Below are 14721 nucleotides of genomic sequence, written 5' to 3' on the forward strand. Positions count from 1 at the left end.
AAAAATACATTTAACTATTCCATCTGCACAAGGATTCTTGGGATTACTGTGGACATTTTAGCTGGATGCAGTCTTACAGATCATCTCAAAAAGTTTCTTATATTATGTGGGCCAACTAGAGTATAAAGGATCTATCCAATTCAATTCTCCAAGACTGAGGAAGAGTTTAAAACAATTCTCTGTTTTCTGATTCTCTTGGTACTTTCTTTGGTCTCCAACACCTATGTATCATATAATATAGCATGTAACCTACTCAGTCATGTTGAGATAAGGTGTACATTTTCTTTAAAGGGAAAGAAATGAGTAATTCTGACCTGGAATTTCCAAATACTAATCATCTGATAATATGGCTTTAACATCTAAGTAAAATGTTAAAATATGAAGAATACAAGATTATGTTCATGAGATAATGATGACAGGCAAGCAATAGGTTAATACACAAAAACTAATCACTAACAGTTGCAAGAACAGAGTTCAGTATCTTAGAATAAAAGTTAGAACAAAAATACATGAACTACAACTGATAATCACTCAAATCACTACAAAATCACACATTAATAACAAGTATGCTCATATTGCATTTTTCTTTCCTTTTAACAATCCCAGACTTATAAATCCTTACAACTGGGAAAAAAAAAGTCAAAACCAAACAAAACCAAACAAAACCAACAGAAAAGTTAACAAAGCACTGGTACCTTGCTCCTGGAGTCTCCTAATAGCTGTAGGCAGGAAAATTTTGAAGGATGGGGAAAAAGCATAGAGAATTATGTCAGAAGCTTATGTAGGGGGGTTCTTCTTGCAACAAAAATGTACAGCAAAATGTATTTTAGCAAATTAAAAAACACAGATCAGCAGGTGTTTTAAATCAAGCAAATAATAACAAAAATGGTTTCAAAATGGCATTCTCAACTAGTCCTATGCCCTCTTTCTAGACCCCCCCCACTGCCAAAAAAACTCTACCCACCCCCTAAATTAATACTTTAAAATGATTTTATCTAATTTTTAACTTCCATGGTGTATGGTCTGTTCCCATGGTACAAAAATTATATTGGTGAAGAGTCCTATACCATCCTTGTGGCTTTTTCCTCCTCTGAAACAGGATCTACTGAGACATCAATTGGTTTGGCCATCCAAAAAAAAAAATACAGCTCAGAGGGCCATTACATTACATATAGGATCTAATTTACACCCCTAGGTTGCTAGAATTTATAGAGTTCTGTATAAAACTCAAGTAACATGAAGCTGTGGCAGCATCTCTCAAGTCTGATTCAGGTTCTCAGAACTTTGCAAATAATCCCTTAGGAAACTCTTTAAAGGGGCCAAGGATAGATATGCCTCTGTCACAAGAAGTCCATTTAACTAAGTTTTTCTAAAGTCCTTTATTCACTATCCCTTTACCACCACCCCAACCCCCATCCCTCAACTTTCCCCCAGCATCTCTGAATAAATAAGGGATTGAAGCCAAAAACTCCTGACTTGGATCAGGAACCAATTTCCTTGTATGCTGCCCCAGTTCTTGACTCCTGGGATAAAGCCATCTTTAAAGCAATCGCTCTCATTTCCAGCATTTACCAGAAAACTGCCTTTCTATATGAAAGAGTGTTAAATAAAAGCTGACCTTGCAATCCTTCCCTACAAGGAAGGCATTATCAGGGTGTAAGACTAGTTTGCAGAGAGGATAGATCAAACAAGAATGAATGAAAAGGGAAACTCTAAAGAGATAAATATGGACCTCTAGAAGCAATCCACTGCAAAATCTGGATTGGATAACCAAATAGCTGGATTAAAAATCACAGTTTTAAAAACTTCGTGTGTGTGTGTGTGTGTGTGTGTGTGTGTGTGTGTGTGTGTGTATAAAAACAGGGTTTGAAATTAGATGGCTCTTTTTTAAAAAATCTATTTCAAATTCTGAGCACAAACCAGAATGTGCAACAGAGTCTTACTCCTGGATGAAAAAAGTCTTTTAAAATCAATCTGACAGCAAACAGATTCCACCAAGTATGTGTTCTTTAAAAAACATTAAAAGATCTCTAAAGTTTCTCTCTCTCCTTTAAGGCAGTTTTTTTTTTGGGGGGGGGGAGGGGTGTTAAACTTTTTTTTAAGTGTTTCTTTTCTCTAATAAAAACATATAGTTTAAGCTCTTCCCACAGTATATTAAGGTCCCTTTTCATAATACCATTTTTGAAAAATAAAATGTATGTGGAAATAAGTGAGGGCATCAATGTAGTATTTCCCACACTATAATAAGAGCGGGCAACAGGACTGAGGGCCTATTAATGCACTATGTTTAGACCATGCCAAAAATTTTGCTCATGACTGAAAATGGAGCAAGATAGCAGAGGCAAAGAAAAATTGAAGGTGTGTTAGGGATATAAAAGGTAAAGAAAAAACTAACAACCCTTCTCCTAGGAGCACGATGTCATCAAACCTCCACTGGCTGGGCAGGAAAGCAGCAAAGAATTACCCAATCCTATTAACTTCTAGCAGATCACTTTTTATCAATGCCTAAGTACAGAGATGTAAAGTAAGAGAAAAAGAAATCTACAATAAAGATTTGCATACTTGTTCAATAAGAGCAATTTTAAAATGCTAAAAACAAATTTACATATTTGGGCTATCAATTTACTTACTGGTATAATCTGTACTTTAAAAAAAGAACATGCATCTGAATAACCAAATGTGACATTTGGTCACCTGTGGTAGTGTCTATTGTGCCTCTTACCAGGGCATCAGCAACAGCTGCTTCCAGATCTGTACTTGTACTTAGAACTCGCATAGCATTGACAGAACCAGGCATCCTTCCCGGCTGCCCAAACCCAAACCGATCTATGCAGAAAACAAAAGCAAAACAACTCTGTTCAGTTAATTCACATTTCCTCTGAATTACCTCCAGGCAACCATGCCTTTCCCAGCAATCATACATGGGCCCTGAAGAGCCCTACAGTCTGTCAAATTTAACTAAATTAAGGTATTTTTATGTCATTGCTCAAATTTAACTACTATGCTGCAATTGTCTTTTAAATGATGGCTAAAACGAATTGGTATCTAAGTGTATGTTTTGTTATTGGAAAATTTGGGGACAATTTACTTAGATTGTGGAAGGGAAGTTTGAATTTTACAAATCTTTTACGCTACTTATCTTTACCTGAAGGATCAGGGAGCCCTGTTATTTGGTATTGCTATTCAATTGTAAGCTTCACAGATTGGCAAATCTCACTGTAGCAAGTACAAAGAAAATAACAAGATGTAGACTAAATTGACCTCTATGTAGAGAGTTTTATTATAGCCCTTGTTGTTTAATGGGTATTAATCAAACTCGTTAATACTGGACAAAGCCATTAAGGTTAAGCCCCTTCTGGTCTTGATTCCCACCCTCTTCTGACTCCTTCAGGACCTTATTTCACAAGGAATTCCCTACCGACCCCACTTCCATTTTGATCTCCAATATGTCCTTCTCTGCTGTTCTTCCTCCTCTGCTTACATGAAAGCTTAAATTTCTCCTAAAAATTCCTCCTCAATTTATCCTAAATGTACCTTTCCTAGAACTGGTGAAATCCACAATCTCTTCACTTATACTTCCAAACTTCTCACCTCCACTTTTCACCATATTCCCTCCCCCGCCCCCAGGCCATTTAAAACTGCTTTCTCCATGCTCTTAAAAAGAATTTAATTGCCAAAATACAAAGGTATTTTCTTAGTTCCAACCCTCTTTGTGTTTTCTCAGCGTTTGATGTTGAACACTTTCTTATTCTTGATATTCTCTCCCATCTTGATTTCTGTGACAGTTTGATCCTGCTTCCCTTCTCTTCTCAATCTGGTGATTTGTTCAGGTGTCTCCCAAGGTTCTGCTCTAGGCATTCTTTTCTCTACTTTGTCCTCCATGATCTCTCATTCTAAAATACTGTCATTCATCACCTCTGTGCAGATGACTTAAACCCAGTCCACTAATACATTCTAACTAAATATGCCCCAAATTGAACTTATCATCTTTAAATTCTTTTTTCCTCCTCTTTATCTCTGTTGAAAACACCACCACCCTCCCAGTTACACAGGTTCTAAAGCTTTAAGTCATCCTTCATTTTGGTCTCTCCCTCACCCTCCTTATCCTAAAAATCAATTGCCATGCTCTGTTCATCCTACCTCTACAGCATTTCTTGAACTTCTTCCTTCTCCTACTGCCTGCACCACGTGTCTAGGTACACATCATGCTCCCTAGTCCACTTCCCCCACCTTGGTTATTCACCTAGATGCCAAAATAATTTTCTTAAAGCTTATTTCCATAAGCTTTTTTTATTACAATATTGACCATGTCCCACTCCCTATATGAAGAAAAGAATTCTTTGGCATAATCTGGTGTGAAACCACCTTTTAAATCTTATTTCATTGTGAAATGGTGAGAAAAGCACCAGTTTGGGGCCTGGATTTGATCCTGGATGAGCAAGTTTTTATGTTATTATGTTTATTATTTTATTATATTTATTTAAGTTATTATGCCCCAGTCATTTGACCTTTGTCAGGGTCTCAGTTTCTTCATATGGAAAACCTTAAATCGAGTCTGATGACCTCTGAGGTTTCTTCCAACTTTAAACTATAATCCTATCATCTTTGTCAGGTGTTTTTATGCTTATGCCAAACAGCCTGCACCTGTTCAGTTATCTCACACAATCCTCACACCCATGCTGTTCACCTAACTCCAGCCATTCCCTTATGCTATACTGACTTATTTGCTCAGAAATTTGTTGCCTGTTGAAAGTGTTCTCTTCATTCAGACGGGGTCAGGTGCCACTTCCTCCAGAGCCTTCCCTGAAAGTGACCTCTCCTTTGCCCTTATCCCTCATCATACTTAATTTGTCCCTGTATCTCATCCCACTTACTAGAGTGTTAATTCCTGGGAGTCATGGGCTGCCTCTCTCTTCAGACCTGGCACTGTGCCTTTGGCACAGGAAACCCTCAACTGGTGTTTACTGAATGGCTTACACACTCTTCTCCACCAAAAAATCCAGCAAACTGATCAGAGATATTTCCCTTTGCAAATAATCAATATCAAAATAAAATAACTCCACTATAAAGGTCAAAAAAATTAAAAACAAAAAAATCTCATTCTGCTAACTTTCAGTATTAATTTTCCCTTAAGTATGGTTTTATAAATGCAGTATTTCAGAGAGAGGTATAAAACTGACTGAAACAGGTGCAAGAATTTGATTTTTAAAACATTTAAATTGAAGTTTCAGCTACTCAAAAGCTATTACTAATTATCATGGAAAATGAAAACAATAGGTTTTCTTTTTTTAAAGGTGACTGACTATACCCATGAAATCAGTTGAAAAGAATCCAACAATAAAGTAATGGAGCTTATGGCATTAGACATAGAAATTAACAACATAGTTGAGCTTTATGCAATGGTGAAAATGGCTCAATTTAACTTTATTATTAAGAACTTGTGAAAGACAAGGCTAATATTTAAAGTGTTTTCACTATTTAATAAACTATATTAGCAATATCCTGAAAGATGAACATTTTCATGTCAAAGGGAAGATAACTTCTTTAGTACATCTTCTGATTTTAACAATGGGAAATGTCATATTTCAAAATTTAAACTCTGTATCGTTAAATTGCCTGGTCTTGTTAAGTTTTAAATTAAGGTGTTACTTAAAGACTAATTTATATATTTTATTCAAATAAAATTATAGAACATTTTAAACTTTTTCCAACTTAATTTGTGACATCATGTAAAGGAAAAAAATCTTAAATGCTATTAGAGAAGTTATACAACCATGAATTTTTAAAAGGAAATGAAAAAATTTATGTTACACTATCCCCTTTTTTAACACACTTTCTGATCACATACAATATTATATATATGTATAAAAAGCATTTTAATATATGGGCAATCAAATAACTCTGCCCACTACCATATGCATCACAAGCACAAAACAGCTTTAATTTGCAAGAACTTTGCTGAACAAAGATTAGACTATTTTCACATATGATAGCATAATCCCTTTTTAAATCAGTATCTTGCTACGTTAAAAAAGGGTAGATAGTGGGGGGGTTCATGAATAACAAAATGAAATAAATTCAATTGTAAGCAATTTATAAAATACCTGCCATAGCAAACAAAATCTGGCTTAAAAAAAAAAAACCCAAACCCTATGGGGGCTTCATGCCAGCATATCCTGTTCCAAGAATGCTCCTTATTTTCTAAATAAAAATACTTAATATAAATACATGGTGCTTCCCAGCTGCATACAGCTTTGGAACACAAATGATTCACTATCATTTGGCATTTATTGTAGCCTATTTGTATTTTAAATGAGGGAAGGGAGAAATGATTTGACACCTGAGAAAAAACTCAGGGTTTTTACTTTCACTGAATTGGAATATACACGCACTACCTTATGATACTGATATCCTATTATACAATCCTATCTTGTTAAAAGGTGGATATAGATAATTATGACCTCCAACTGGCCCTTAATCTTCAGGTAATCATTAAACCTGATTTGGGTATGAAGGGCTAGAAAACTGAAACAATGATAGAAACTAATAGATAAAAAGAGGCCTTACTTTCCAATTTTTCTATGTTCAAAGGCTGAAGAAACTTGGTTTCTGACTAACTGATGTTTAAGATACAGGGCTATAAATGCTGCTTGCTTCATTAAAAGTGGGAAAAAACAACCCTAGGTCTCATCCCATAAGACATTTTACCTACTAATTATATCAAAACTAGTATCTATCAAAAGTCTATATTTTTGTATATTTGGGGGGGGGGTGGCAATGAGGGTTAAGTGGTTTGCCCAGGTTCACACAGCTAGTAAGTGTCAAGTGTCTGAGGTCAGATTTGAACTCAGGTCCTCCTGAATCCAGGGCTGGTGCTTTTATCCACTGCACCACCTAGCTGCCCCCTAGTTTTGTATATTTTTTGCCTATGATTGATATTTCTGTTCTTAAATGATATATCTACTTATTAATAGATTAAATGTCTATGATAGTGACTGTTACATATCAAAATGGTTTCTGAAGAAGGGCAAAGTTATAGATTATATTGTGCTTTTTCTTTTGGGGCCAAGGCTAAGTATTAAAATAAGATGTGCTTAAGTATTAAAATAAAATGGGTTTAAATAAACAAACCTATAGACCTGGAAGTGTCAATGATTGCAGGAAAGTGGCAACATTCCCCATCTGTCTAAATCTTAAGATTTTTTTCATACAACTCTCAAAAGCAATGTTATTTTTTATCATTTAGGTGTATATATGTATGTGCATAAGCAATAAATAGGGAAATCAATGTAATTCAGTAGTTAACCAAAAATGGTTTTGAAGCTTTGAAAACAGTATTAATTAGTAATGATAATTCACTACTTAATTTGGAATCAATAAATGAGAGCTACGAGAACCTTTTAGGGTCACTTGTCTACATCAAGCCTCCCTCTTGAAATTGTTGGTATAAGATAACTGAAGGTTAATGAATTTTTAGTTAATATCTTTGAGGGAGAGGAGTAGATATTTTCCTAGTCTTTAAGATGAGGAAAAGTATTGCAAAACTGATATTGTAAAACTGGATACAATGCATCTAAGGTCTACAAACAGAACTATAAACATTCGACAACTTAAAACAGAAAAGCACATTAACAAAAAATGAAGTACATACATGCCAAGTGCTAGCTGACACTGATGAAAGCAAATGTTAAAATGGGCATAAAACTAGAATGTATGAAGAAGCCAAGTCATGCAGTTAGCACTTGTTCACCTGACTGCCCAACAGATTCAGCAGTGGAGAGAGCACTAGTGGACCTGGAATGACGTCGAGAGGCTGCAGGTAAAAGGAATGGCAACACCCACAGGATTAACACAGAAGTACTCAAGACAGAAAATGCCACAGCCCAAAGGAAATGCATATGACCACTACCAACACTGGCAAATCTTCTTGCGAAAGAAATGGATGTTGGATATGAATGGACAACCGTCAGTCTCTCAAACCCCCATGTAGTTTCTTAAACATCGCTATCAAACATACAAGGCATGACAAAGGCATTCTTCAAGGAGTTCCAACCTGGGTATGTTTCAGCCAAAATCAGAGACTCCAAGTTTTTATTTGTTCCACAAAGTTTACATCAGCCATTATGGAAATATGAAACACTGAACTGGAAAATACCAGGATTCAGAAAGTCAATCTAAATCCCAAAGTGATAGAGCAAAAGAATGAATTTATAGATTCAGCTTGCAGATATATTTGATTGGTCTACTAGGCATATGAAACCATGCACCAAAAACAAAATTGTAATAATGTGTGTTTGTTCAAAAACGCAATGAAGGAAAAAAAGCATAATCACATATTTGAACAAAATTTTCCCCATGTTTTTCATAATGATCACAAGGGTCTCTATCCAAATCCTTCTTTTTTCCTGGAATGGGGTAATACTGAATATTGTTTAAAAATAAAAGGGTCATAGACTAAGTCTTTGAAATCCTATGGATAAACAAAACTTTTTGATGTGAAAGTGTTTTCCTCTCCCCCAATATAGAATACTTGACTTGTTAACTACAGTTTGATTTAGATACAATAAAAATTAATGGCCAAGTATGCATTAGCAATAAATTCATCATCATCCATTCAAAGAAAAGAATTTCCCTTTCATGTAAAAAAATTTAAAAAGCCTCAAACAACTGCTTTAAATGTTAACTGATATTCAATACAAATTTTGGTCATGGTTTGATAAATCACTTTTCTTTTGATGGGATGAACCTGAGTTTTTAATCAGTGTATGGAAACTACTTCTATCAATGCTGACTTGGCAACTTGTCTTTTGCTTAAGTTTCAAAGAACTACTGGGAGCATGCAAGGTTAATTGACTTGCTCATGGCCACTCAGCTAGTGTTAGAGCCAAGACTTTTAAAGCAGGCTTTTCTTGACCTTAAGGTCAGCCAACCATTCACTATACATTGCTGTCTCTTGAAAAGTACAGTAATTAATAAATATGAAATCCATAATTTTAACAGCTAGAGAAGTATGCTTCATTTCCCTCTACATTTTTAACTGTTCCTTATTATATGCATTAATACCTATCAGATTTGTCAATTAATTTTATAGAATCATATTAAACTGTTATGCATTCTGCTTGAAATGACTTAAGTGACATTTTATAAAATATTTATATTGGTAAAACATATTATTAACTAATAAAGACAATATGACCAAAAAGTATGATTTACTTGCTGACATGTTTTTCAAAATATCCTTTCTCTCTAGGACATAGATAATAGTAAAGCCAATTAAATCTTTAATGCTGAGTAATGACCTTTTAAAACTGAATAGTGATGCTTATGAATCAAAGATATAAATGGCACATTTTATTAATGAAATTAACATTTTAGACAATGAGCTGTAGCTTCTCCATGGAACCACAGAGGCAAAATTTCCACATAAGATGCTCAATTCTTTAGTTAATAATCACTTAGACGGAAAAATGGAGCTGTCTTATACCAAATCCCAACCTGTATATATACATATATAATTCTGAGTTTGCAATGTGCTTAAGTACACTGAATATATGCTCAATGTACTTAATTTCACTTAGTGAAGTACTCATATGCTGGAACCACATGGTGAAAATGCCCCAAATTACTCTTAAATCAATCTGTCAACTCTAAAATGGATTAAAGAAGTACAAATAAGATCTGCTGATTGACACTTCATTTTTTCGTTCTAATATAGTTGTACAAACTAATATCGACAATCATGATTTCATCATTACTTTACATATTGCTGTTTTATGAGATGATGGACTATAGCCAAAAGGTAAAGACAGTTTATGATGTTCATCCCAGTTAGAGAAGGAAAAAAAGGGCATTCTACTAGTAAAGTACAGCAAGGGTCAGAAAACAGAACTACTTTCACATTCTATTTCATGGGGATAACTTATCAGAAAAGAAATATATAAAACTTAGCTCAGAAGAAAAAACCTCAAATTCCCTGTGCAAGTCAGAATGCCACTCTGCACTTCTTGCTTCATAGGTCATAAGGAAATAACAAAGGGAGAAAATGGATGGTGGCATATCATCTGTCATAAATAGAACAATAGTAAACCAATAGGGGTTTAAGTAGAACATTCTGTATCCTCACCATATTGAGATGATTAAACATCTCTAATTGGATAGAGCAAGTGAAACATAAATATCAAATGTCACCAAGAACTCAAGACACAATCCTGACTTCAAATGTTCAGTGCTGTATCCATACAACACTATCAAGGCTGTATCCGTACAACACTAACCCCAAAAGACTATCAGACTGGAAAAGAAGGGGAAATCAAACTTCTATCCAAACTAATCAATTGCATTTTTAATATTTTAACAGAAAAATTTTCCATTTGGCTGGGTTGGAGACAAGAAAATGGGGGGAAGTGGAGATACAGTCTCAATCTTAAAGGAAAAATCACCAGTTCATTCAGAAAATGTTATTACTACTTCTGCTGGAATTTCTTAGAAAAATCCATTAACACAGGCATGATGAAGAATCAGCCAATTATTGTGCACCTGGTGAACAACAAATAGTCAAGCAAAGGGTGTTTGTATCTCATAATGCTGATCTGATGTGACATTGCATACCGCCTTCCACTAGGCTGTCTTATCACTGGAATAAAACAATCAACCTGATAATTTTAGGGGTTGTGTCACTTTATATAGTATGTCACGTTTTGTAAAGGTAAAGTCTGAAGTAAAAGGTGTGGCTGATAAGAGTGATGAAAACACTAAAATAGGAATACCTGATTGTTTCACAACAACCTTTTCTATCCCCCACATTTCAGTAGAAATGTACATTATAGGCTTCTAAGGAAAAAGCAGATGGCAAAATTACATCTTTAGTCTTACAAGCAATTTCCTATTTCATTTAATAACATATTACACAATGATAACATTATAAATTATACAACATCTTTATTTCCCAGAACTCTATTAAAAGATGGGCTTTGTTGTACACTAGTAAGTATTGCCCTTCATGTTTACAACATTAATTATTTTCATTTACATATTTCTTTTAACCTTTCAAAATACTAAATCATTCGAAATAGATATGAAACATTCCTGAATTTTAGACACTTTAAATCCCCCTATATGAAATAAGGATAGCTCAGTTTTTAAACAATCAAGGATAAAGTGGAGATGGGTTGCAAGCAAACTAACAAAATCAAGACTAATTGTAACAGATGCCTGTGTGATCTTCTTTTTCCTGAAGCCAGAAAATGAATTATAAAAGTTGACAGGAAATGGTAAAGAAAGAAATCCTCATGATTAACTGTGTTCCTTATCTGAGTTATTGGCCTAACAATATATCTTAGAACACCTAGGAATTATAATTTTATAGATTCACAGCAGACTGTGGCATGAGATGAGATGTTAGATTCACACTCAGGACCAAACTGTCTAAGTACGGTAAAATCATTATCAAGTTATATGTTCATGCTATGTATTTGAAGTTGATGGGGAGGGGTGGAGGGGTGCAAGCTGATTTCAAATCTCTTGCCTCTAACTTGAAACAGCAAGACTTAAAGAAAAGATCCTCTGAAATGGTACTTTGTAAAAACAGTGACTGACATCTCTGCTTTTTCATTACATTTAAGTTTTTTCTCCTTTAACCAAGAGCAACTTTAGTCTTCTAAGTAAGAAAGTAGCTGTAATTCATTGTTTTTTTTCCTTTTTCAAAACTAGTTGTAAGACATGGCAGTCCATTTGCAACTCAAGTAAATTTACAAATTAATTCCCAAACTTTAGAGTCATGACTCTCAAGAATGCTGAATATCAATGCTGCAAATGAATTTTTAACTCAGCAAAGTCATTTCTGCTGAATTTCATCACTGCCCATACAAATGAGCTTAGTTGCTGGTAGCTGGTAGGTAGCCAATGACAAAAATAACATAAAGAAGTATTTTTTTTCTTCTTGATAAATGAAAATTAGAAGTTGTACAAATTCAAACATGCAGAGGAGGACAAAGGGTAAACTGAGGAAGAGGAAAAGAAGAGAAGAAAGGATCAAAGGGAGAAGAAGGAGGGAAAGCAAGGTCATTCCACGCAGGAGCATCTTCACTAGGCAATCAGAATCAGGAACAGGGACTCATCCGCCTTAAAAGATTTCAGTGCCTACATGTACTCACCCAGTGGAGCGAAGCCCCGAGCAGGGCTTGTATCTCGGCTGCTCTCACGGCTGGTATCGCGGCTGCACCCCTGACTCATGCTGGGTCGAGGGATACGGCTGCTCCGTGCTAGCATGCAGCATGGAGAGTTTCAGAGAAGGTGAACAAGTTTAATGAGGATAGAAAAGCTCACACAAAAAAAGTCACATTCCGTTAATGTAATTATGACATTGTTAATTATCACTCCCAGAAGCGCTTTCCTTTTTGAGTGATTTCTGTGGACCCATCGACATTTCTTGTTGAGATTTCCTATTTGTTGAATCAATCATATGAGGGCTTGAGTTTAAAGTATATTCACAGTTCTTCACATTGTGGTGTTTTATTAAATAGTAAGAAATTCACATTTAAATTTATGAAGTGAAGAGATCTATTGTTAGAAGATGAACGGTGATCAGGGAATATAAGGTCCAAAAGCTTTTTTTTTTTTTTTTGAGGAGCACAAATTTTGATGACTGTTGAATTCAGTGAAAGAACAAAGAAAGCTGATTTCATGCACATTTGTTTTTCCACAAAAGAATCAGCTGCATTTAACTATTATTAAAGAAAACAAAAGTCCCTGGCTATTGAATCTCAGGTACTTGTCCCCATTACAAGAAATAGGATAGGTTATTCTAGCTATACATCTTGTTGTACTATGGGATTTGGAAAGAGAAAATATTCTACTTAGTTATTTAATCCAAGGTAACAAAGAGTTGAGAATGATATTCACTCTCCTACTCTTCCACATTGCTGAAGAAAAATGTCTTTCTTTTAAAAAAAAAACAGAATATAATGTAAAAGAAAGATAAAGACTTAAGAGTGGACTTTACACTACAAGTTTAGTATATGTGAAGATCCACAGAATAGGGATTCACTGAGATTACAGCAGGCACAGTGATTTGTGTTTAAAAGGTCCCTCTTCTGGTGTGGAAAAAAAAAAGCAACCACTACAAATATTGACTGATGAAAGTTAGTAATGTCCTCATCTTCAAATTCATAAGCAAGTAAAGATTAGTGCAGGGAACTATTCAGAGATTAGCAGAGTCACACAGTAAATCGGCAATAGAGCTTGAAACAGAATAGTGATGCCTGATTCCAAGTTTAACTAACTCAAAGCAAAGAGAAATATATCAAGTCATAATATTATTAAAATAATATTATGTCAAAAACTTTGGAAAAGACATTCCATATGTAGTCTTGTGTCATTTGACTAAAGAATGAATAAGAGGGTCAATTCTACATGTAGGCAGAATAGGTAGTCTTCAACATAACGCTTTACCACAACCACCCCGAATATTAATTCCTTCAGCAGCCTGTGCACTGGTTCCTTAAATTAAAATATCAGAGATTTGTTCTCCGAGATTATTCGAGAACGGTCTCCCATTAACCTTACTAGCTCTAAAATGAGTTTAAAAGATCCTTTCTAAGCAATAGCTAACCAAGATCAACTACCTGAAGTATAAGAAACCCAACAGGAAAGTTTAACAGGAAGAGGTTAGAAAGAAGTACCCACAGGATTATACCAAATGAGGTCTTCTCAGCTAATTATCACTATGAAAGACCTAAACAGCCAAGGGACAGCATGAGGTTATGGAATGCTCAGGATTTGGGAGTAGCAGGGCAAAGTTAAACTTTGCCCACTTTGTAATTTTACCCTGGGTTAGTCCTGCTACAGAACACAGACTCCAGTGTTTTGGTAAAGTATCTACTGTAATAGAATGAAGAGCATCTCTGTCTCAGAATTTCTGCAAATGAACTTTGTTTCATCAGTGTAGAAAGAACCACATTTTCTCTATCAGTATCTTATTCCAATACTTACAGAGCCCAGCAAATAAAATGGATGGCCAAACCATAATGAGAAAGTTCTACGAACAAGAAGAATGGAGGTCCTTGATAAAGACAACCAAGAAATGAAAAGCAGAATCAGCTTTCCAAAGCAGTCTAATTTGCCACTAATAAAGAACTCTCAGGTCTGCAAGGGCAAAACCCCTCCAAAATCCCATCTTCCTGTAACACACTCACTTTGAAATAGAACTCAGTTTTATGTTGGTGTTCAAGTTATTATGGAACTTTTAAGGTAACTACAGGTAAAGAAAAGTGAAGAATGGACAGTAACAGGTACACATTTTAGTCAACAACAGTTTTTTGACCTGAAGCCTCTTGGTGATTGTTGCTCAATTACCTGTTTTATTCTTCCACAAAGATGTGGTAATATTTGGGGTTTTTTTTCCGCCCACAACTCCACCTAACATTCCAAAGAGCCTTTTGATTAAGAAAAGCAGTTACTATGCAATTAAATGTCTGAACAATTTTAAAGCATTTTACCTAGGACCCACAATATATAAGTTTCTTGGATCAAGAAAAATACTGCTTTCTCTCAGGGTCCTACGTAGTAATGTAAAGAAAAAAATACTGCTAGTTCCATTATACAAGTCTTCCTACGACTCAAATTTCTCCTGAGTTTATTCTGGAGGAATATCCCTAAGACTGAGCAATATGTTTAAAGTATTTTTAAGTTCTTTACAATAAGACCAGTGAACTAAGCCTTCCC

General features: G+C 35.0%; 1 protein-coding gene across 1 annotated transcript in view; it reads right to left on the minus strand.

Moving 5' to 3' along the window:
* CLASP1 (cytoplasmic linker associated protein 1) overlaps window positions 1-14721 on the minus strand; it is a 336648-nt gene that overhangs the window by 90478 nt on the left and 231449 nt on the right. The window contains 3 exon segments of the mRNA XM_043996430.1: window positions 2723-2826; window positions 7751-7813; window positions 12153-12260. Of these exon segments, the coding sequence (XP_043852365.1) occupies window positions 2723-2826; window positions 7751-7813; window positions 12153-12260 (275 nt within the window).

The sequence above is a fragment of the Dromiciops gliroides genome, chromosome 3 (genome assembly GCF_019393635.1).
Source record: "Dromiciops gliroides isolate mDroGli1 chromosome 3, mDroGli1.pri, whole genome shotgun sequence".
NCBI classification, from domain to species: domain Eukaryota; kingdom Metazoa; phylum Chordata; class Mammalia; order Microbiotheria; family Microbiotheriidae; genus Dromiciops; species Dromiciops gliroides.